The sequence below is a fragment of the Bacillus rossius genome, chromosome 15 (genome assembly GCF_032445375.1).
Source record: "Bacillus rossius redtenbacheri isolate Brsri chromosome 15, Brsri_v3, whole genome shotgun sequence".
Lineage (NCBI taxonomy): Eukaryota > Metazoa > Arthropoda > Insecta > Phasmatodea > Bacillidae > Bacillus > Bacillus rossius.
In genome coordinates this window covers 8,709,157-8,735,478 of record NC_086342.1, presented here as the reverse complement: position 1 = coordinate 8,735,478, position 26,322 = coordinate 8,709,157, and the positions used below count along the sequence as shown (strand labels likewise).

The 26,322-nt window shown below is 39.4% G+C and overlaps 1 protein-coding gene across 1 annotated transcript in view; it reads right to left on the bottom strand.

Moving 5' to 3' along the window:
- LOC134539534 (headcase protein) overlaps nucleotides 1–26,322 on the bottom strand; it is a 250,054-nt gene that overhangs the window by 20,962 nt on the left and 202,770 nt on the right. The window contains exon 3 of the mRNA XM_063381636.1: nucleotides 4,468–4,656. Within this exon, the coding sequence (XP_063237706.1) occupies nucleotides 4,468–4,656 (189 nt within the window). The remainder of the gene's footprint in view (nucleotides 1–4,467; nucleotides 4,657–26,322) is intronic.

The following is a 26,322-nucleotide window of genomic DNA, read 5'->3' as shown; positions in this document are numbered from 1 at the left end:
TACGCATACGATCTCTGTACCTATTTGGATTTGGCTTTTTGACGCGTATAGGCCGACATTATGTATTTTTGAATATATTTTTTTTAAATTTTAACACCATATATATTAACTGTAACTATTTTACACTAATGTTTTAAATATGCAGTCGATAGATTTTGACGAGAGCTGACGAGTGAAACTCAAACGAACGTCATAGCTTCTCCGAGTCAAAAGTTATACTAAATTGAAATCTCGAAACGCAGCAAAATGACCTCAAAATGGCGCGATGCGTGACAGTCCTCACTTAGCGTAACGAATTCTTTGATAACTTAGCTATCCAGTGGTGTAATTAAATTTTGGATGGAGATGATAGATATGTAACTGCAACACCAAACTGTATCCCCCGATTTTGTTATCATTCGTTTATTGAATTGCCTCCCACTATGGAAGCAATTTTAACCTGTTTGATATTATAGAAGATTTTCTCGCACGGTGGTTGCCCGTTTCTTGCACGCTCGGCTCAGGCGGAACGTGACATTTTTTCTTGCGTGCAGCCGGCGTTCATCGATTTATAAGACGTTATCACGTAAAAAACGAATGATAACAAATCGGGGGATACGGTTTGGTGTTGCAGCTACACATCTATCATCTCCATTCTTAATTTAATTACACCACTGGATAGTTAAAGAATCAAAGAATTCGTTACGCTAAGTGAGGACTGTGACGCATCGCGCCATTTTGAGGTCATTTTGCTGCGTTTTGAGATTTCAATTTAGTATAACTTTTGACTCGGAGAAGCTACGACGTTCGTTTGGGTTTCAATCGTCAGATCTCGTCAAAATCTATCGATTTCAAATATATAAAAAAAGTGTGAAATTGTTACAGTAAATATATGATCTTAAAATATAAAAAATAGCGTATATTTTGTATAGAAAATATTACCCCTTATGTACACGTATTCACGTACAACACACGGCCGTGTCCATGACACAGCTATGCCCCATTTTTTTGTATCATTGTATAAATCTTAACCCCACAACAAATATTTTCATTGTAATTTACAACGTATTAACTGAATGATACGAAACGTAAGTAATAATTGTGCACTTTTTTTAAAGTTAACGGAACGAATAAATTCTTGCAGAAGTCGCAGATATAATCCTATGCATAGTTACGCTCATCAATGACTCGCTTACTGTAACCAAAGAGATATGTATACCTTTGAGACAAGCTGAAATATTAGCCTACTCCATAGAGATGTGTATAAAATAAATAAATGGAAGTGAAACAATAGAGCAGCATTTAAAATACAGCTACATTAGTGAAAGACGCCTTAATTATTAAATTTAAATGTATGTTGTATTCATCATATTTTTAATGGGCGCCTGATGCACCTTAAGAATAGCTATGCTTATAATTGCTTAAATCGATTTATATCTCAAAAAGTTTAGCTCTAAACGAAAAAAAAAAACCGTAAAAAAATTTCCTTTTTGGGAATATAATTTAATAATAGTTTTTTTTGTGCAATATGAATCATTAAGGACCTGTACTGCTTTCTCATTTCATTGATAATAATGAAATGACGTATGCCCGGCAACATGGATGAGAACGTTTCTACGTATGTAAAGTCGACCGTATGGCACAGAAGTTAGCTGGCTGAAACAACATATGCTGTCCGAAGGCGTGCAAGCTCGATGGAAGAAGCCAATGAATATCACTCCGCCCTCAATTAAAAAAAAAGGCCCGTTTCACACAGAGACCCGGCGCATAAATAAGCCTATTCATTCGCGCGCTGTTAATATCCGGCACGTTTCGGCGACAGGCGAGAATTGCAATTCCCCTTGAAATGTTGCCGTGATAACTGCGGGTGGTTATTATATTTTTTTTTTCAGCTTTGAAAAAAAAATAGTGGGAAAGGAGGGGGGGTGGGCAAGGGTGTCGGCGAAGCTTCACAGAAGAACAATTAGTAGCCGTTAAAACAAGCGCGTCTACGTGTGCGGGAAAGAGACGGTGGTTGGCCAGTTTGGATTCAATTGTCATGGAGCCATAATTCTGCTACGGGGTTTCCAAGTGCGTTGCTGGGAAGAGGGTGTGGGGGTTTTAAAAGCCGCCCCCCCTCCCCTCAAACCCTTTTTCCACTTCCCCTCTGCAAGTGAGTTAATTAGCTCGCTGGGGCTTTCCACCCCTCTTCTCTTCCCCCTCAAAGGCAGGGGTCCATTGTATTTCACCGGCACAGCGAAAATGGCCACCCCGTGATATAATAATTGGGCGATATTTAATTTCGCCCCCGACTCCACAAAAAAAAAAACACCCCCCCCCCCCCCAAACCCAACAGCACACTACGCCAACAACCCCCGTGTGGAAACTTCTCATTTCACACGCGCCCGACTTGGAAATTAAACATATACATTAAAAAAAATAATATAAAGGGACCGGGACAATTTATCCCTACCTTCCGCACGCAACACTCCTGCTTCATTCGTAACTCCATGCGCCCGGTGGTCTGGTTATATCTTACCCGCAATGGGTGTCTTAGGGGTTCCGAGGGAGGGGTGGGGGCTTGTTTATAGCCCTCTGCAGTCGGAGGGGGGGGGGGCAGGCCTAATCACAAGACGATAAATAAGATATGAAAGCCGCCCGGGCACCCGAGAAAGCGACCGCTTCGCTCGCGCATCGCGTGGTTCGACAGTGCTGCCAACTGCCACGGATACCCACCAGCAATCACGTCCGTGCAGTAAAGCAAAACACTATTAAGTTTACTACAAATACCTACTACTCTAAAAAAAACAAAAAAACAATTAGAACTCTCTCGTTTACCGTTAACTATCCAATTAAATAATTCAACATATTTATACAATTCGGTAAACCACTTAATAATAAAAAAGCTAAAATAAGTTTAGTATATATATATTTATGTTAATTACTTACAAAAGATTTACCTTGTAGTTACAAGAACTATGTTTAATGTACGATAGAGTGGTACACACTGGTTCATAAAATAATGTCCCAGTTATAAATTTCAATAGTTTCAATTGTAAGTGTTGTAGAGTGTTGGTTCAAGGTCACAATTAAAGAGTAACTAAAACAATTTTAGATAAGCACACGCAATCGCTGTTATATGACCTTTACGTAATCAAATCATTACTCAAAGGCCTTCATTTCTTTTAACTGTGTTGCACATCATTGGCTGAAAGTCGTCTAGGGTCTGTCAGAATCACTGTAGGCCGAATCATCGAAGTTAAATGTATGCGTAGATATTTAAAGTTTACTTTGCTAGCTAATAAAAAATTTGAAATTATTGTTATTTACATTACTATTGCGATATCGCTACTCAAAAGCAAATGAATCTGAAGTTTTAAAATTTACCAGTGAATCGAAGAATACTTTTAGATTAATAATTTTGTATCCATTACACTTGTTGGTTCCAACATTGAATAAAGTAATAAACTGTCAAACTATTATTTTGTTTATAAATAACTAGCGACCCGTCACGGCTCCGCTTGGATGCGATCTACTAATGTGGCGCAATTTAGATTGAATAATTAAGTATGTACACGTATAAAAATTATATACCTACATACTAACACGTACTGCCCATAAATAAAGAATTACTTTGTAAGTTTTTTTTCTCACGAGACAACACATTTCGTTTAGAAGCCACACGAGAAAGGACTACATATAGCTGTCCATGTGACAAGAACTCAACGCTCTAATATATTGCTCCAAATTTACTGCGCTTTATTTATTGTCAACGAAAAAGTACAGTTGTACTGGGAATTGAAGTCGTTTAACTTGAAACAGCAATTCCGTTTGTATTCATGGAATCCGCGGTATGATGTAAAGGTCAATTTTGATGTAATTTAATGCCTAAGGTAAAGGAGTAATACTATGACGGTTAAAAATGTTTCGTAAATATTTCATTATTTTTTAAAACAAAATTTAAATTAAATAAAAGCTACTGTGAGTTAGCTTAGAAGATAGACAAATGCTATGACGGACTGCAGGCCTTTTTAAGACTACAATTCTGTAGTACATATATATTTGATGTATCTTTCGTGTATAAGCCAGCGTAAGCAATGAACGCGTCCTAAAAGCATCTTTTTACGAACTTGATTACAAAGCACAGAGATTTCTCTACTGTCATTAAATTTAATATGACTGTATTAACTTACAAGAAAAAAAATATTTAAATGATGATATCCATCAATCAGCTATCGAAAATATTATTTGCATTAATAAGATAATTTCTAAAAAAAAAATAGCATCGATAGGCTAATTCAAAAATAAAATATGACATTAACAAATGTATATTTGTAACGTTATAAATGTAACTATGTATGCATATTAGGAAAAAAAAAATTATTGTCTGGTTATAATATTAATTTTGTTAAAGTTGGAGCAATCGAAAAAGCCCGCAAGTTGAACAGCGTGATAAACGTGGGAGTAAAGCGGTTTTCCAAAGACATGAGGAGGAAGGAGACGACGCACCTCGAAGCAGAAGGACGCGTGCTGCCGCGGGCTGAGGAAGAAGGTGCCGTCCAGCAGCGGGTAGCGGTCGTACACGGCCAGGCTGTCGCGGCACAGCAGGCACGGGACGCGGGCCGCGTGCACCGCCGCCAGCGTCGACAGGATGAAGCAGCGCGTCTCGTCGTTGCCGTGGTTACCCTCGTCCTCCATCTGGAACAACCGGGCCGACCATGTACTGTCCGCCCGCCGGCTACTCCGCCTCGGGGGTGCCGTGACGTGGGCGCCGGGTCCGAGAGTGTACTGTCCGCCCGCCGGCTACCGCGCCCTCCAGGCTCGGGATGCAGTGACGTGGCTGCCGGCAGAGACTGTACTGTTCGTCCACAGGCTACACAACATATTTGATTTGGGGGGGCGGTTAAGTAAAGTTTATTTATTCTAAGCATTTAAAATAAAATTGTTTGTCGGTAAAGTCGGTGTACGGACGATAGTTTAACGTGACAACGTCATAACAAAACATTGATGAAATGATTGCATACTTTTATGAATAAAATTGAATCATTTTTATTGAATTATCACTATTTTGTATGGATACAAAGAAGGAGTTAAATGAAATCTACAATTTAATTGATAAATTAACTTTTATTTGCACTCATTAATTCAAATATGTTTATTTTTTTAACGAAGAGATTATTTGAACTATAACTTTTATACATGTTTACTATTTAATTTCTTCCAATCTGTGTTATTCTGTTAAGGATATGACGATGATAGGAAAAGTAGGAAACGAATGGGAGTGTTTCAAGTTTAATGTGCCTCGAAAAAGTCAAATCGATGGTGTTTCCACTCGAGTGGAAGAGAGATATATGCGGCGCAAGCGTACAATGAGCGTAACGGGACACTTTTTCGTGCGTGCAGCCGGCGTTCATCGATTTATTAGACGCTGTCACGTCAAAAATACCCTATGAATATATTTTTAATTATTTTTTTAATTAACTCCCATACTATGCTGTTAACTATAGTGGGTGCACCCTAAAGTTATTTAACATAAGAATGTGTAACAGGCTATGTATTATTATCAATGAAACACAGGGAAAAATCCAGGCAGCAGCGTTGTAATCACAGTTATGGTACAAAGTGACTTGATACAGCCTATATTTGTCTAATGTTGTAAAGTAATATCCCGTACTCTCGTTTACGAGTGTTTTTAAACATTATGAAATAATATTAATCTTTTTTTTGTTTAAGTATTTTGAAAAATTAAAATTGATAAAAGCCTTAATTTTTTGGGAAGGGGTATATTTTCACTTGCCCTCCTACTTGGATCGAACCCCTGCTGCAGCACGAATCAAAATTGACGTTTTCACTACACAGCACACAAAGTCAACAAAAATCACAAACGACAGGACAACACAATCCCACAGCTCAAGTTTGTTTAATAATAATAATAAAAATATTGGGGAAATTTTTTCCCTCCAAAAATACATTATACTGTTTGATATTTTATAAAAAATGCTGCAGTCAAATATTTTAGTATTTTCAAAACGATTTTACGGCGACCAAATCGTTTTGTCACGCGAAGATTATTTATATTATCGTATCATATAACGTATAGAATTTTTTTTCCGTAGTCAAACAATTTCTATTTGAGCATAATAATTAATGACGCCCCAAGAGTATAAAATGTGTATAATGTGTCATTTCAGATGGGGAGAGAAGCTGTGGCCAGTTTATCTTGGTTCCCCCCCCCCTCCCGCCATTTTTACCCTTTCTTGTTTTTTTCTTTGCTCTCAAACTTACGACGCGCTGCGAAGTCCATTAGAAGGAGGGATGAGAAGGAAAAAAAGGGGGAAGGTAGAATCCCACGCTAGTTTTAATCCCAGCACCATGGCCTGGAACAGTATTTCACTCCATATTGCCGGCACGAACGCGGAGACACATGTCGCATCTGGCGCTTAATGACAACTCCGTGTTTACGGAGGACGGTAAAGGGGGTAGGTGGGAGGCGAGGTGAACAACTATCGCCGAAAATAACACACGTACCACGGCTACCGCGAGGATTAACCAAGTAGTAATAATAATGATAATCATCATCATCTCCCGCGAACACAACAAAAGTGCGGCTATCTGTAACGCATTAAAATTCGGAGTGAGGAAAGAATGAACCAAATAAAAAAAAAAAGGAAATGCGGAGGAGGGGGAAAGGGTCACAAACTTGAAAACACGACATGAATTCCCGTGGAACTGACGTTTATAATCGACACTGGAAAACACGTCGGTAGCGACTGGAATAACGGACACGTCGAACAGAGAGAGAGAGGGAGGGGGAGAGAGAGAGAGAGAGAGAGTGAAAAAGGGGGGTGGGAAATAAACGTCGGGCACGGAAGTGTCGAGTCAATTAAAATATACATTATTTAATTTTTTTATAACTGGTTTCTGTTCTCGAGGGAGGTGGCGTGCTGTGAAAAGGAAGGGGTGGGGGGGGGGGGGGGGGGGGGACACACGAATCAAGCGCTACACGGAAAGCGTTTTACATTTTTTTTTGTGTGTGAGTCCGGTATGGGGAAACGTCGGGACGTGTGATTCGTGACCACCAGTTGACGATCACGAGAAGAAAAAAAACATATACACATATATAAATAGCATGGCTAAAGATCAAAGGTCACGCCGCCTCTCATCCAAACCATCCCAGCAGGGCAACAAAATATTGTCGCGGGAAATACAGCACAGATGATCGCGTTAACTCTGGGGATATGGAACATCACTTGTTATTTGGATACAGGCTGAAATGTATAAAATTAAACTTTTGACTCAGCATTGATTTATGATTAGCTTTATAAGCCATGAAGGCGAACAATGTTTAATAAATTTTAGGTTAGTGTTTAATTTTTTTTATAGTTGATGCAATATTATATACGGTTTATGTTCAATTGGTAGATGATTTATCAGTAATTGCTGTATGTTTCTTGGTTCAGTTTAAGAGATGGCGTACATGCCTTAACTGCACCAAACAAAAGTCAAATAAATAAAAAATAAACCAATAACAAAATTTAAAAAATCTACACGAGAGAATCACATGCAATGCAGACAGAAGGCAACACTTGGCATCGGACCAATGAAACAACAGATAATCGACTTGTGAGGCCACAGCCCTCTAAGACCAGAAAATACGCGAATTTCCCAGGAGGTCTCTAGTTAAATCACTTGCAAAGTAAAATTTGCAATTTGTTAAAAAAATTGGCTGTTCATGTTTATTGGAAAGTGAAAAACTTTTCCGTGTCATCTCGTAACAATACATAGAGAATATTCACCCCCCCCCCCCACCCCTCACACATACACACACACACACAAACACCTCATAGGAGAACATTATCTTCAGGAAGACTACAGTTTCGTTGCCTTGCACTCTGGCTGGCATGGGCGTCAAGCATTGAAGCGCATTCTCACAAGCCATGATCATGGTTTTGCTACAGCGAAGTAAAATATAAGCGCTGTTAAAAAAAAAAATTATTTACGTGTCATAAGTCTAGAAAAAAACCCGTTTTACGTTATTTGACTAAACCTATAACTTGGATACGCCTAAAGGCTATATAATACGCACATCCTCATGTATCGTAAATACATTTGGTGAAGCATGAATGAAGTTACGCTTGAATTTCTTCGTGCCACCTAACTAGAGACAGGAAAAATTCGCGGGTTCATTTCGCGATAGGCTAGAATCCAAGTGCGTTTAACTTATTGCCGCTTGAGTGATTTGAACACAGTTTGCCTGAAGGACTGTGAGCCAATGAATGACCCTCAACGTAAGAAGTATCGAATCATAAGAAGTATCCCAGTTAGCAGGTGTCGCGAGTCAGTAGCCAATGAGCTGGTGTAATATTCCCGCGTACATAGAGGATCGTGGAGTCCATCCTAGAGGTCATTCAAACAGCGAATTTTTCCAGTCCCTACACATAACACAAAAATAAAAGCTGAACACAAGTAGAACCGACTCAGACTTCCAGTGCCAGAGAGAATAATAAATGATAGCTTTGATGCCTGCAAACACGTGGCATCATACCACAACCGCCAACCACTATTTTTTTTTTCATTGCCGTTTGATGTGATTGTTACGAGCGCGTCTATAGGCTGGGGTACGGGGCGGGCGGGTCATTGCGTCCAATGACGTGAGGCGTGCCTCGCCGGACTGCAAGGGTCCTCCGCTGCTACTACCTTGGAACACCTGACAGACATGACGCCCAGCTTCGCTGCTCGCAAACGGGAAGCCTTCTTTTCACAGACGAGGGAGCCAAACGCCCGATCGTGCATCTTCGGTTTTTTTTTGTTCATTGTAAAAGGTTAGGTTAGCCAAATTATAAATACTTTAAACCATTGTGGACGGTTGATTTGGTTAGGATAGCTACATTAAAGATACTGTGAAATCACGTAAACACGGTTTCCTAGCCCTGGATAGCTACATATTAAAAAGTTATTTGCTAAGCAACCATAAAATGATTTTACAGTATTTTTTTAATGTAGCTATACTTACCTAATGTAACCAACCGTCCACAATGTTTTAAAAATTATTTATAATGTAGCTAACCTATCCTAATCGACCGCAAAATTTAATACCACACCTGTCTATACAATGAGATAGAACCGTTGGGGAGGGAGGGGGGGGGGGGGGTAAAAGCGAGCATGAACTTCGGGTGTGGCTCTCTCGTCTGTGAAATGAAGGCTTCCCCTCGCACAACGGCAAACGGGCCCGGGAGCTTCTCGCACGGCGCCATATTGGATCCGGCGGGAGGGGATCTCCGCGACACACGTGGTCCAGCTACGAGACGTGTCGCCGGCCCGAGTCTTCCGGAGCCTCTAGCAAACACGCGGCTCTCTGGTGGAGGGGGGGGGGGGGATGAGGCCGGCACACGAGGACAAGCAAGCCTCGTCGACGCGACCGCTCCAACGTCTGCGAGGTGCCCACCAGAGTGGGCTGATTCACACCACAACGATTTAAACCCGCCTGTTTAAATCACGCGTGTGTGTGTGTGTTTTTTTTTAAAACAACCCAAATGTTTTTTTTTTGACGTGATAACGTCTTGTGAATCGATGTACGCCGGCTGCACGCACGAAAAATTTGTCACGTTTCCGCCTGAAGCCGAGCGTGCAAGGAACCGGCCAACCACCGTGCGAGAAAATCTTCTATGATATCATACAGGTTAAGGCGGGACTTTTTTTTAAAACTAATTGATCGTGATTATATTCAAACAAATTATTTAAATTAAAATTTGCAAAAACTGTAAATAATGTTTTAAAATTAAAAAAGTATGCAAATGTTCTTCAATTTTTTTCTTATGACGTTATCACGTAAAATTATCGTCCGTAAACCAACTTTACAGACAACCTACCCCCCCCCCCCCCCCCCTTTTTAAGTAGCTTGGCTTCTGGGTTTTAGCCGTGTAACTGCTCCCTGATGATGGCGACTGCAATGTCGACCGAAACGTAGGGTGAATTATTCGCCAAGGACACGGCTACAACCCAGAAGCCAAGCTACTTCAGACAATTGGCCGTGAAAGCCTGCGAACATATTATACCAAATGTTTTTGTTTTTTTTACAGTTTGTATTTTTTAACAATAATATCTTAATAAATTTTTAAAGAAATGTCTAATTCCACTTTAATGGCAACAATTGTTTGCTGATTAATGTTTCTCGTGATTTACATGAAAAAAAATTATTATATGCTATTCAACATCTTATGATTGAACCCCAAGAGTTCTATTGGGCCCAGAAGTTTCAAAAGGGCCGTGTTGAAGCTGGGACATCAAAACTACAACTGGCGACCAGCGTAGTGGAAGTCGACTTTCAGGCCACGTCACTGCCACGTGATTGGTCCACCGAAGGATTCATCTGGGGGGGGGGGGGGGGGGAGGGGGGAGATCCGAACACGACACTGCGGTAGAACAGTTCTAAGGCAAACATTTTTTTTTCTTCATGGAGGGACCAAAAAGCTTCCTGTCTGATGGAGAAAATGTATATCTGTTGAAGGGAAACTATGTCGCTTTCGTTTGTATTTTCCGTAAATCGCCAATAAATCTGTGTACAAAAAATTTTAAACAAAATCTAGAAAGAAATTCAGAATTTTTTTAAAGATACAACATAGTTTTCAAGAGTTTATTTTTAAAATATTTTCCTACACCTTTTATTAGAGGGCTATTCCATATCACCCATCCACCCGATAGGCCTGGGGCCATGGAAAAGTAAATGGCCAGTGGCATAGGACCGCCACTATCGAACACACGCTACTGCACCTCTCACGATTACGGACTGGGAAAAAAAAACTATCACCGGCTCAGTTACCGCCAGGGAAAACTTCAAAGTTCTCTGCTCTGTTAGAAATTACAACAGATAATTGACCAACTTTTCTACGAAGACGTCACCTGAAACAAAAGAAGCGTTCCCTGTAGTTCCCGGATAAACGCGTCGTCATGAAGACTCCGCCTGGTTCCGAAACAGGGTGAAGAAAAGCGGGTTTTGCCGTTGACTTAACAAGCTGTTGAAAGTTTCGTTACTACTATTCATGGATGATTCTACTGAATTTGTTTTTAAAGTGAGTGCACTGTAATTTTTTTTTATTTTTTTAATTGGAACAGAAATATTCCTGAAAAATAATAGTTATTTGTTAATTGTAAATTTACATAAAAACTACTGCATCACTACAAAAATAATGTTCGCAGTAATACTGGGTGCATATTTTTACACTCTAATAGTTAAAGGTTACAGTATCAACCACGCACATAATAAGCACGATACAACAGATTAAAGTCACGTTGTTGAATATTTGATTGTACTTTCCATGGTTTAAAACAATCATGCTTGAAATAAAATTATGCGCATATTTTCTTAAGACATACTCGGTATTATCGCGAAAAAAAACGTATTTCGTATTATGCAAAATATAACCATAGCCATTTGTAGCGCAAAGTTACACTATATTTCTTGTAGTGTTACAAACTATTTCTTGGCGACTGGTTCCCAAAGGAATGATTTGTAAACGCAAATAACATTTTTGACGTGACAACGTCTAATAAATCGATGAACACCGGCTGCACGCACGAAAGTGTCCCGTTACGCACATTGTTCCGTTACGCGGTGTCCCGTTACGCACATTGTTCCGTTACGCGGTGTCCCGTTACGCTCATTGTATGCTTGCGCCGCATCTATCTCTCTTCCACTCGATTGGAACAACCATCGATTTGACTTTTCCGAGGCACATTAAACTTGAAACACTCCCATTCGTTTCCTACTTTTCCTATCATCGTCCTATCCTTAACAGAATAACACAGATTGGAAGAAGTTAAATAGCAAACATGTATAAAAGTGATAGTTAAAATAATCTCTTCGTTAAAGTAATAAACATATTTGAATTAATGAGTGAAAATAAAAGTAAATTTATCAATTAAATTGTAGATTTCATTTCACTCCTTCTTTGTATCCATACAAAACAGTGATAATTCAATAAAAATGATTCAATTTTATTCATAAAAGTATGCAATCATTTCATCAATGTTTTGTTATGACGTAGTCACGTTAAACTATCGTCCGTAAACCGACCATACAGACAGTCAATTTTTTTTTTTTTTTTTAAATTTCCGCGCGGTCCTTGAGCTGGGAACAGGAGCACAGCTGCGACGGCCTGGCAGGACCTCCGCAGGACCCTGACACTGACACGTCACGGGGACTGAGACAGGATCAGCGCAAGCACGTGCCGTCGGGTATGGGGGGGGGGGGGAGGAGAAGACGCGTCGCGTTGCCATGGCGACGCGCACGCTGCCCGATACGCCGGGCGGGCGCCAGCGCTTCAAAGGGATGAAGAGTTTTGCCGGCCCGTGATGGGAATAAACTACGGAAGGGGGGGGGGGGGAACTTTTAATCGATTTTGAATGGAAAATATCGATTCTCCCACTTCATACTCTTTCCAAACACAATATAGGGCTTCAAGGGATGAAGAGTTTTACCGGCCCATGATAGGAATGATTTAAAAAAAAAATCGATTTTGAATGAAAAATATCGATTCTCCAACTTCATCCTCTTTTAAAACACAATATAGCGCTTCAAGGGATGAAGAGTGTTTACCAGCCCATGATGGGAATAAACTACGGAGAAGAAAAAAAAAACTTTGAATCGATTTTCAATGAAAATATCGATTCTCCCACTTCATCCTCTTCCAAAGCACAATTATCGAATGTTTCTATCGCTGAAAGCAAGGGTGAACACACAACACGAATTATAAGACGGCACAAGATAAAACTAATACTTCAGTGGGAGGTTTCTTTTTAATTTTTATTTTCCTTATTTTATTTTGTAAATTGAAAGAAAATTACAGTTAAGGTGGCTAATAGAGTGGACAAAAACAATTTAAATTACTCGACGAGAGAGAAAAAAAAGTGAGCGAGTCTTAACAGTACTCGTACCAGTGATTGGCAAATATCTTGACCTCGGTAACGAACAAATTCATGTTCTAATGCTGTTCACGTTGCAAATACACAGCGGAATTATAGAAATTAATGCCGAGCGTGGCAAGTACGCTGATCAATAAAATTTTCGCTTTTCAAGTACATACCAAAATTTCTAGACGCCATCACACATTTACTTTCTGCGCCCGCCGCTAGAATTCGCTGCCTGGATCGTAAACGATGCTTGCCACCGTCACTCGTAGACAGCAGCATGAAACGTGACTTGATGTAAGTTTTTGGACATACGCCATTGCTAAGAACTTTTTCTGTTGAAGAAAAACTAATAAATAAAATAAATAAATAAAATAAAAATAAAAATACTCAAAAAAAGATACAAAAAACACACAAAATTAAGCAAACAATTGCTGTTGTCAACAAGGATATGAACACCACAAAATATTCCGAAACAGGAATATGGTCAGCAAACAAAGAAAAAACAAAGAAAAATGTACTAAGAGAACGAAAAAATCCCCACAAATGATGACAACACAAAAATATTGAAACCCAAAATAATTCAGCACAACAGTTGAAGCGAGACAAAAAACATGACAAAACGAAAAAACAAACAAATACAATAGTTTTACCTAAACAGAAACAAGCGACGTTTCGGGAACTGCTATCTGCTCCCGTCCTCAGGCAGAGACGCACATGGTACGGAAACACAGGTGCGACTATTTTATTTATTAGTTTTTCTTCAACAGAAAAAGTTCTTAGCAATGGCGTATGTCCAAAAACTTACATCAAGTCATGCACTCCCATTGCACAAATCTTTTAAAGATAACAGCATGAAACGTCTCCGGAAAAAAAACAGAAAAAGACTTGAAAAATACCTAACCTAGGCTTTTGACCTGATTTCGCCAACAAAATTTATTAAAATGCTGTCCATCTTTTTATAATTCACTAAACATTTAATACACGTTAGAAGCTATACTTCTATGTCATTACGAAAATAATACTTGAATTTTTTTTTAAGTACGACACTTATTATAACATTAAGTATATGTTTGTATATTTATTCTTGCCTAAACGACTGAAATCAGTTTATAAAATCTTCTTTCAAACAACCTTAATCTTACTGAGCTGATCAACATTATTATATAATATTATATTATGTTATTAAAATAATTTTACCAATGACGAGATTTAAACCACGCCCCTTTAGGTTACCAAGCGCGCGCTCTACCGCTGTACTTTTAGCCTGTTGGGAATTTAAAAGGAGAACATGTATTGTAATTGTAATGCCAACTTTCTTTCGTTTTTTGAAACTTGAGATACCTTTTTACAATAACTATTTTAGTTCAAATATATTCCAGGGTAGTTTCACCATCATAAAGTTTCATTTGGCACACTAATACGATTGGTATACACCCTAATGTTTACGAAAGTGACTATATACGGGTTTAATGTTGCTACAAATGGGGTCCACCTTCTTTCTCGCATTTCCGTTTTTTCGACTTCCGTTTACATTTTTACGAACTTACCCCTACCAAATGTCGTACACTGGGAGCTCAAAATGTTTACACGCCAACAATTTCTCATATTTTCGGTGCGTCATATCTTTATCTTTATATATATATTTCTTGTGTGCGTGTGTATGTCACTGAACTCCTCCTAGACGGCTGGACCGATTTTGATGAAATTTTTTGTGTGAGTTCACGGGAATTCGAGGATGGTTTAGATTCACAATTGGATATTTTATCTCGATTCTGAGTTAAGAAAAAACTAAAAAAAAACGCTTTAAAAGCAAAAAAACTAAGCATTGTTGATAATTAGCCTCCATGGCAACGAGCTTTTGCATTGTTGTTGCCTTCTGCGTAAACATGGGAAAGGTTTTTGGTTACGGCAGTGGCGTGCCCAAGAGGAGGGGTATGTATAATGAGAAGATACAAAATGTCCAGCGTAGAAATACTTACCGCCATATGTACATTTGGGCAGGACAATGTCTGTCGGGTCCGCTAGAAAGATATATAGAGATAGAGATATAAATAGAAAGATAGAGTTATAGAGATATACATAGAGATAGAAAATTAGAGAGATAAAGAGAGATGCTTAGTATACGTTTAAAAATTTGATTGAGACATTGCAACGCATGCCGGCATTATCTAGTACGATATATATATTTTTCTCCCGTGAACTGAATTTGATATTCGTGATTCTAATAATATGGATTCCACCCTCGTTTGTCTAAAACTGTGGGGTTTCTCCGATCGGAAACCAATCGGCGGGGAAAGGAAACATTAGCACGTGTTGGGGAAGGAGGTTTTTTTAGCCCCCCCCCCCCCCCCCCTTTCGACGACACCTTTCCGACGACAGCGAATACGAGATGAGCGTCCGAACGAGTTAGCGGCGTCAAATCACGGTGATAAAGGGGGCGAAAGGTACGGAAGGGAAGGTTTTGTAGCGGATTATCTGGGATCAGCGACGTTTGATACGGGGGAGGGAGGGTTGGTAAGAGGGGGGTAATGATGGTACCTCGCGATGCGCTAACTCCCTCTGTGCCTACACCTGCAATGGGATTGGCAAGGGTAGAAAAAATTGGGTGGTGGGGGGAGGGGGGGTGGAGGAGAACTGCCGAGATCCTGTTAAGGGGGATTACCACCCCCCTCTCTCGCACATCTTGGAATTTTTTTTTTCTTTTCGAAATTACCGAAATACAGCTTGCTTTGCAGTACAGCCGCATCGAGGAGGTGCAGGAGTCAAACTATGGGGCAATCGTTAGGGGCCATGCAGATTTCGCGAAAAGATTTCGAGACTAGCTGGAAGTTAAAACACTGTAGCATCGTCCGTGTTTCGTGATTGGGTGAGTTTCTTTCTGGTACACGTATTTCGTAACAACACCTATCACGAAAATCCAGTGCGGAAGCAAACGCGTCCTGAGTGGCCCCGGTCAAACAAGGCAATGACTTCTCTTGCAGACGGCTGCCAATCACAAGGAAGAAACCACAGGTGCGGGTATGCCTTGTTGCAGTCTAATAAGTGTTCAAATCTTTTCGCGAAAAATGCATGCCTCTAGCAATCGTTGAAATAAACGCTTTAGGGATTCTATTTTTTTCCTAACGAACTAAAACTAAGCGTGTTTGTCGGAAGGACGCGGGTTTATGAAGGGACCTAAGTGCGTCTCGGGCCGAAGTAAGCGTGCCTAGTCATGTGTGGGGGGGGAAAAGGTCGCAAGCATCATGTACTTTGCCCGGGGATTGGCCGGCCACGACAGCGATTGGCGCAATGACTAACTCCCCTCGTTGTTATTGTTTAACTCCAGAACATCAACAAATAAGTCGGGCCTTGGCGAAAGCTGCGTCGACACAGGGTAAACTCTGGGCACGGACGTGCGGGGTGCAGTTTGCATGCAACAAGTGTTAACAGAATACAGGAGACAAGATGATGGTACGAATGAAAATTTGGTCGGTACAGAAAAGAGTCTACCATACAGGAGAGAGTATTTATTGGACGCTAGTCCACTTTCGTATTTTAAAGAGCCAGGTCTGGATTTATGTAACCAGGGCCTCATAAGCCCCTGGTGGTGGATTTTTTTTTGTAATTGGAACAGAAATATTAAAGTAAAATTATACAGACATTTCTAAATTTGTACATTTACATGAAAACAACTAACTGTGTCACTACAAAATAATGTTCACAGTAATAATGTGTTGTCACAGTAATAATGTGTTGTTCCAGTAGGTACCTCCAATAGTTGAAGTTATTACTAAATCGTTCCTTGAATGGCTCTTGCCAGTATTAACTGTTCGCATTAATAAGCATAATAAAACAAAAATAATAATTTTTTCCCTGGTTTAAATATATATGCTTGATTTAACATAAAATAAAATAAAAAATTATGCACCTGTTTTCGTAAGAAATATCCTGTATTATCTCTACAAAGTATTTCATACATGCAAAAATAACAATAGCCATGTGTTCTACAAAGTTACGCTATCCTTGTAGTGTTAACAAACTATTTCTTGGCGACTGGTTCCCAAAGGTATCTTTTGCGAAAGCACAGAATATTTTCTTCTGTGTACGCTCACGAGAAATTTGGTGCTGCAATACCGACAGTATCGTTATGTCTGAGGTCACATTGGCATTTTTAGATACATTATTATTATTATCATCATCATCATTATTATTTCATAAAACCATCAATGACGTCTTAAATGAGTCTTTCAGCTCGCTAGATTTTTAAAAAATTGGAAATTTTTATTACATTGTGAAAGTAATATATTTTGAATTCTATTGTTACTTTATACTTACGCGCACTTGTCCCCGCGAGTGAGAAAACGAATGCGTGTGCTTCTTTGCGGGCAAACAAACGTTATTTGAAAAAGCATTTGGTAGGTCATATTTTATTTTTTAAAAAAACGTGCGTATTTATATTCTTAGAATAATGCATTAAAATTAGAATTCACATGAAAATAAAGAATGATTCTCAGAATTTTTTTGTGCACATGTTTTTGAATCTATTTGATCGAGCAAACATTTCACGTGTTTTTTTACCATTTTTTTTATGATTGTACGTGGTGGATTCGTACTAGAAACTCAAGAGTTTATGGCGTAGAAATACCTTTTAATCAGGGGCGTAGCCAGGGGGAGGGTTTTAGGGGTTCAAACCCCCCCCGAAATATTCAAAATATCTCATTAATATATACTGAAATATTAACACTTGTTCCACGGTAATTGCTCACTATTACAACAATGTTTTGAACATGCCGCGCTGCCGCCGCACGCCGCCGATTATCCAATGACACTGCCCGCATCATCGTATTCGTTTGGTAACCTTAGACTTGATTTCGTGTTGTAACCCGCGCCGCGCATGCATCCGTTGCGTGCAATCAGCTCGGCTATCGCCAGTCTCCACCGATCCCTTGCCACCGATCACTGAATCTGTGTACCGTGTACTGTGAAGTGTGGACAATTGGACATAGTTATTTGTGTGATCATTGCTCTGGCTGTGATTTCACGTCGAGTAACTTAAGTGGCCACTGGCCATATTACAGGAGTAAGTAAATTGTAATCTTCTTTACTTACTATAAAATTAATTCGCTTCCCGCTTTTGTCTGGTTGTCTCTATAGCTGTTAGTTTGCAACTCTGTACGCCTAGATCTTCTAAACTACTCAACTTATGTTAAGGCTGTAAGGGTATATTATCGTAATATACATATACACCTTTAGAGAAATTCGAAACTTCATTCGGTGAACAGTTCCAGTCGCCGAGAAGCCATCGTGGATTAGAAAGTTGTTTTGTTTACATCAAATTTTTATTTTTTTTTTGTTTGCTGATTTCGCTTAGAAAACTTTGCTAATTCTATTTTAATATTAATTATATAAGAGTAAAATTACGTTTTTTATAACCTTGTGTTTTGTAAAACTATGAATCAGTAACGGCTTTGTTTGGAGTTTCGGGCTCGCTGCATGTGACTGGTCCTCGTCGCGGCGGGCGGCATTTCAAATGTTTGAATAAAGCTGGAATCACAATACCACGACGGCTCCGACACGACAGGTCCGACAAGCTCAATAGCCAATGAAATGCAATGTCACCGTGACGTCACTCCGTCAGAAAACGCACCCCGACGGCCCGCAACGAATAGATTTTATTTCTAATTCCGTCGTGTCGTACGGCCCGACAGAAAACAAAACGGCAACGGAAAGGAAACAGTACGGAACTAAATTTCAAAAATATTTACCTACTTCGTAATTTTGTTTAACATGCGAGTGAGTTTTATATCTTGCCTTCATCTGTTTGTACAAATTTAATCGTGTTTATGGTTAAAGTTGTTATTGTAGATTGGTGAAGTTTGAATTTAATAATGAATGAGTTTAGCGAATAACTAAATATTAATAAAGTTAAGGCTGAATCTATTTTGTAAGGCATTAGGTTGAAAAACTGCCATAATTATCCTAACAAATAGCGAGAAAAAAGCATGGGCTGTAATAGCATCATCTGTTTCTCTTTCAATTATTTTTTTAAACGTCAGATATACTTTATTTTATGAAAATAATTTGTTTGGAACGATTTGCCGACAGCCAAATCAGAAATCGTCGGGTTGAATATTGTCGTGGCATTGTGACCCTAGGCTATTAAATCTGTCGTGCTGCAATGCTGTACGACGGTTTGTCGGGCCTGTCGTGTCGGACCCGTCGTGGCATTGTGATTCCAGCTTAATAGTGCCGCGGCCCATGGCATGCTGAGACTTTAAAACATCAAAAAGTTTTGATTTGTTCCTTTGAAACTTTTAGCGTCTCCCGCATTAGGGGAAGCTTAATTTTGAACAAATAATATGTGAAAAGTGGTTTGTTATGCCAAAATACAGTAAAACAGTGCGGGTTAAGTGAAATTTGGCTGCACAAATTAATGCAAGAAATTTCATGATTCGGTGACGTAAATATTTGTAAGCTATATTTGGCCGTATTATACATGCATATTATAGTAGAGAAAATTCTAGAAAGATTTGTAATGATGTCGTAAAAAAAGTTTCTTTTTTTTTCCATATTGAATGTTAATTAATAGTATACATAGCAAATGCAATGTTCTTTAATGTTATTTCTGACGTGATAATGTCTTATACCTCGATGAACGCTGGCTGCACGAACGAAAAAGTGTCCCATTCCGTTTGAGCCGAGTGTTTCCATTGTCGTGGTTTACATTGTTTATTACAAAAATAAAAAAACCTTAAAATTAACGAGTGCGAATAAATGTTACATTTATCGAAAAAAATGTAATTTACAACTTACTCCTTCTTTGTATTATACAAAATAATGATAATTCAGTGATATAATAATTCAATTCAGTTCATAAAAGTATGCAATTTTTCATCAATGTTTTCTTATGACATTATCACGTAAAATTACCGTCCATAAACTGACATTACAGACAACCATTTAATTGGGTAATAATTTATATATTTTTTTACTATTATGATTACACATGAATGGATGAGAGACATCACTTTATTTTATTTTCCTCCCTAAAGACGACTCGCGCGGTTAGCACATAGCACTGTTGCTGTAATGTACTTAATGAATAATTTCAGTTACATTAATTTTAATATTAACTCTTATTATTTAGTTGTAATTTTTATTTTTCTTTCTAGGTACGAGTTTCATGTTGTCGAGAAATGGAGGGAAAAAAAAGAAAAGGCGATAAGTTTAAGGGTATGGACTACTGGAAAAAGTGGTGTGGTCAAGCGGTTTCCAGTAAGGAAACACATTTGGCTACTGAAACTACAACAAGCTTGCGCGCTGCTGGTAATGAGACTGTGGTGGCAAGTGAGCCTTCGACCTCAGTTACAGAATCGAACGACAAAGTCGAGTCAGTGGCACCTGTGACCTCAGTTACAGTATCTAACGACGAATTCGAGTCAGTGGTGCCTGCAGCCTGTTTAATGGGTACGACCAACCAGCCTACGTTTATTCAGGAACCGACCAGCTTGCCTGTTTCATCATCATCTCATCCTGTAGCTAAACTGGACGTTGGTTTTTATTCGAATCAAGATGAAATGATGAATGAATATATAAAAGTCCAAATTTTAAAAGTCCCTTGGACCCCACCCAAAGATTATAAGTTTCCCATTTCCACAAAACGAAATTTGCGCTTTCAACTTAAATGGATAGAGAGATTCCCCTGGTTGTCATATTCTGAATATAAAAGTGGAGCATTCTGCAGAATTTGTGTTGTAATGGGACGTTCACTTGAAGGTAAAGGCAGCCATCAGCGAATTGGCCAGCTTGTAACCGAGCCATTCTGCAAGTGGAAAAATGCATTAGAAATATTTGAAACTCATGCAAAAACAGGATATCACAAGAGAAATTTGGAACTTGCAGAAAACTTTCTTAAAGTAACATCTTTGCAGGCTTTTTCAGTCAGTGAGCAGTTGTCTTCTGAGAGAAAGAGGCAGCAAGAAGAAAACCGAAAGAAATTAATCCCTATCGTAAAAGGAATAATTTTTTGCGGTAAACAAGGCATCCCATTAAGAGGTAAAATAGATTCTGGGCGGATTGTACCAGAGCCTGATCAACCACTGCAGAATGATGGTAATTTTCGGGCACTGTTGCGGTACGGAGCTGAGTCTGGGGATAAAGATCTTTCTGAGCATTTGGCCACTTCTCAGAAGAATGCTCTTTACACAAGCCCTCAGATCCAAAATGAAATAATAGACATTTGTGGTGAAATAATTCAACATAAGATAATCGAAGAAGTAAAGAAAGCCCGATTATTTGCTATTCTCGCTGACGAAACTACTGACATCTCGCGTGTGGAGCAAGTCTCGCTGTGTTTGCGATATGTTGATTTGAAGGATGTTGAACATCATAAAGTTAAGGAGATGTTTCTCGAGTACATTCCTACTGTTGATGTCACAGGATCCGGCCTAGCAAATCTAATTATTACAGCTCTGAAAAAGCATGGGCTTGAGTGTTCTCATGTGGTTGGTCAAGGTTACGATGGGGCTGCAGCTATGAGTGGGTATTTGCACGGGGCCCAAGCTTATGTTCGTCGAGAATGTGCTCTTGCTCTTTATGTACACTGTAGTGCACACTCTCTCAACCTTGCAATTGCTGACTCATGTTCACAAGCAGATATCCGAAATTGTGTTGGGATTGTACAGTCTGTCGGTTCGTATTTCAGACATTCCGCTCAACGCACTGCTGTTTTGAAAGACAAAATTCGAGAGTTGTTACCCGCCGATCACCAAAAAAGCCTGCTTGTAATGTGCGAAACACGGTGGGTCAACAAGCATGAAGCTGTCATGAGATTCAAAGAAATTTATCCAGCGATTGTCAATGCTCTCGAAGAACTCCAATCTAGCCATAATAAGGAAACATCACAACAAGCCGTCCAAATGCTTAACACACTTCGATCTTCGAATTTTGTGATGTCCTTAGTGATTCTTGAGAAAGTCATGAGCTATACATTGTCGTTATCCAAACAGCTGCAAACAGCTAACACCGACCTGATTACAGCATTCAGCCATGTGGATGATGTTATTAATACCTTGCAACTTCTGAGGAATAAAGTTGATGACGAGTATCCTCATATTTTTGAAGAAGCAAAGGTTTTGCTCGAAGAAAATGGCGGTATACTGCAGATGCCACGCATAGTCGGAAGGCAGTTGAACCGCTCAAACATTCCTGCGTCTGATACATGCTCGCATTACAAAATAAATTTCTTCATCCCATTCCTTGACCATACCATTCAACAATTGAACGAAAGGTTTACGAAGCACCGTAAAGTAGTGACTGCACTTTCTGGTATCTTGCCATCAAATTTCGCAGCCAGTTCTGAAATTGAAGAGGCAGTTTGTATGTACTCTTCAGTGCTTCCCGAAAGAAGTACATCTGTAGTCAAAGCAGAACTAGATGTGTGGAAAGCAGTGATGACAAACACCTCCCCTACTCCAAAATCTGCTTTGGAATGCCTAGATAAGTGCGATCAAAAACTATATCCAAATGTTTACACATTGCTACAAATTTTGGCTACCATACCTGTTTCCACTGCTACCCCAGAAAGGACGTTTTCAAGCCTAAGGAGACTGAAAAACTACTTACGCAACACAACCAGTGAAAACAGACTGAACGGTTTGGCTCTTATGAATATACACTATGGGGCAGAAATAGATGCGGATGAAGTAGTGGACATATTCAAAATGAAAAACAGAAGAATAATTCTATAAGTGTAATTGTGTATGCAGTATGCACTTTCTATTCACGTGTATATTAATGTTGCATTGTTTTGTCATTTTATTTTGTAAACCCCCCCCAAAACTGAAATCTGGCTACGCCCATGCTTTTAATTAATATATTTGTTTCAATATTTTAAATTAAGTTAATAGTTTTATTTTCGAGTAGAGAATGTTATCGGTGCATCATGTTATTTCGGTTGTTAAGTGCCGCAATGCAAGGTCACCGGAACGAAAGATGGCGGCCTGCCAGTGGTGCCACCTCTCTCGCTGGCAGGTTCCGACGGCGCAGATGATGTTGGCTGCCTGCGGTCGCCGGACCGCGCACGTCGTTTTGATTGGCCGGCGAGACGCCTCGGGTCGCGCGCTCCGACCCTAATTGAACTCCCGGCAAGCGGGTATTGGCGGAGAACTGCGTAGCAGAGACGGGAAGGGGAGGGGTTGCGGAGCTTATGGCTTTCACGGCAGCAGAGCTGTTTGCGAAATCGGCCGTTTAAATAATCCGATAGCCGTTCAACTGGCCGCGAGCGAGGATCGGAAATCATCGTCGTGTTTGATTCGAACCTGCCCTTCCCCCCCCCCCCCCCTCTTCAACATTTTTCCGCCATCGCCATCCTTTTTTTTTTGCAACTACATCACGCCGACCTGTGTTTGTGTGTGGAGTGGAGAGGTGCCCTCAATATGCGAAAAGCTTTTCGCAACGCACTAATGGGCCGAAATTAAAGCAAAATGAAATACATTAAATCCGACACCAATCAACCCGGGATCACACATTAAAGTTTAGTTTTATTTCCCCCTCCCCCCCTTCTCCCTCCCTTTTGCCCTCTCTCTCTTGGTCTTTTAATTCCATTCGCATGCTTTGATTTGAAAACCTTTTTAACCCATATTTTTTTTAACTCCAAAACACTATTTCGCTTTCCAAAAGCCGGTCATCATTTTATGTCAACGTGAAAAATTAACCAGACCGCGTTTTGCTTGAGTTGTATTTTACGTGATAAATAAAAAATTGAATTGATATACACCCTCACCCCCCCCCCCCCCCAAATGGTCCTGTTTCAACAAAAATACGTTGAAATTATTTTTGTTTTTAGGATAAACAGTTACATGCAAAAAAAAATGGACCCCACCCTCTTCAAAACCTCAAATACAAGATCAGTAAACATAAATTAAATATGGTGGGAACAACTGAAATAGGAAGTTGATTATACGTGTTCATGCATTTATTCATACATATTTATATAAGAACGCTGTCAAGATGAAAGGTTTGTCTTTGCCCTATACACACCAAATGTATCTATACACTCACCTATACACCTACACACACATTCTCTCTCTCTCTCTATCTCTCTCTCCACAATTCAGCGAAAACTTTGTCTTACATCGTGTGCAATTTGTGCTTTAGTACAGTGGTCTACAATCTGTCACTTGGAAATTTACAAGCTGTAAGAAAGTTTCAAAAGAAATGCAAACAAGTTAGAAAATTTCCCAAGAAAAATTTCCCATTCGGAAAATATTCTTTAAAAAAATATATATACACACATATATTCTGATTTTTTTTCTTTTTCTTTCCATTACCAACATAAATTCACACAATTTAAGATGGGTTAATATATTTTATACAATTTTTTTTCTGCAGATTGGCAGGTACTGTTCAAATAACGATTTTTCTTCTTTATCAGTTGGGAGAGGGTGTTACGGGTCCTCCCCAACTCTCATGTTAAGAAAGACGTTCTCTTGTAAAGGAAGACTAAACGTATGCTTTATTCGGTTCTGTTAGTATAATAAAAATTATAACGTTTAATTGTTTGTTTCTGTAAAAGCATAACGCGTTGAAAATTTTCTGGAAATTTTCTGGAAAACGATAAACTCCCTAAAGCATGGCCCGAAATTACCACCGATTTGTAAGCTTGCGTTGCTGCACAGTTAATAAGACGTTAATATATCTAATTATTAAGCCTGTTTGTTTTTTTCAGGAGGCGGCCCTGAATTGTTCCCAACTCGGAGGTTGGTCCTTAACGTCTCTGCGTGTGTTTGAATCGGGCCGTTCTTCCAACGCACCGAGAATGGTGATTTTTTTTTTTCCGTCGACAAGACTGGCGGAGTACCTACCTCCGCCAGGATGAAACTATTCAGGGAGGAGTGTACCGCTCGCATCAAAACTTCTTGCTGCGAGGAGCTGACTGGGAGTCAGCTGACCAGCTCTCGGGAAAAGGCCCAGAGGGAGACGCTGTCTCCCGACGGTTCCCTACGTCATGAGCCGGCTCAGCAGATAAGCCCGTTACATCCGCACTACGGCTAATACGGGAATGTTTCGCCTTGCGGCACATCACCCCTCCACCCCCTCACTTCTTCCTTTACCCCCTACCACCCTCTCCAAAGTCCCGTACAACTTACGCGTTTACCGAGTTTCCAAGGTCACAGAAAATAAAATAAAAAGAGCTATTCTAGTCTTTCTTTTTTTCTCTCTCCTTTCTTTCCGTTTCTCTAGTAGCCCAGAGGGCACACACGGAGGAGAAATATATTATATTACGACAGCCCACAGTAATCTCAAGGGGTGAACAGCCCACAGTAATCTCAAGGGGTGAAGTTTACTCAATTATTTTGCATCCATCATTAACTTTTGCAGGTGATTTAAATTGAACCATTAATATGAGTAGAGTTAAAAGTAAATCGCTACTTGACTTTCCGAGCGCATACGATCGCGTGGAATCTGTAATCTTACTTTTTGATTTTAGCCAATGACATTTTTGCGATGTATCCGTCATCTGTTGATAGTTTTAGTAAAAAAAAATATGTTAATCCCCAAATGATTATCCTACGACATAATATCTGTAATTTTTGAAGCATAGTTTCTAAACAAATGGACTATGTAAAATAAAGAAAGATTATTATAAGGCAGTTTATGAATTGAAATAGTTTATTTTTAAAGCAGGAATTAATTACGTGACCATTGCAAATTCTCGACAATTTCTAACCGCAAGATGATATACAAACATAAACTTTTCTCAAGTCCCACCAAAACTGCACCCTACTAGTCTTTCATTGGCTGTAGCGCCATGCGTTCATAACGGAAATAAAATATATTAATTTCCCTCCTATGCGCACGACCTTCCTATGCGCTGTTGTGAATCAGTTGGTTCAATAGCTTAGTGGTTAAATCTTGTGACACGACCTACTCATACTGTTACGTTCTCTAAATGATTCATGCAACGGGGAATTTTGATTTAATACAATTTATTGGACATACGCCATGTTATGCACTGTTTGTCATGAAAAAAAATATCAATAATGCAAATTCAGAAATAAAAATGAAAACATAAATTCACATGGAACAAGCCTAAAACAGATGAACCAAAACATACATTACGGACAACAGTACGACGACAGCACACATAAAAACACATCAGCACTAAAATATCAGACTGCACAAGTATTCCGTGGAATTAAGTCACGGGAAAAAAAAAATAATAGCAGCAGAGACGAACACGTTGGACTACTAATAACAGTAAATGCAGGCAGACAACTAAACACGGACAACGCGCAGAACGATGAGGAAAAAAACCCAGATATTATGGTCAACATAACGACAACACAGCAAGGTTACGTTATGTTGTTTTCCATGACAAAAAAGTGCAAAACTGCAAAGGCGTGTGTCCAAGAAACTGTATTAAAACTACCGTTACTGTTGCCGTTATTTTTATTTATTTATTTATTTTTTCAA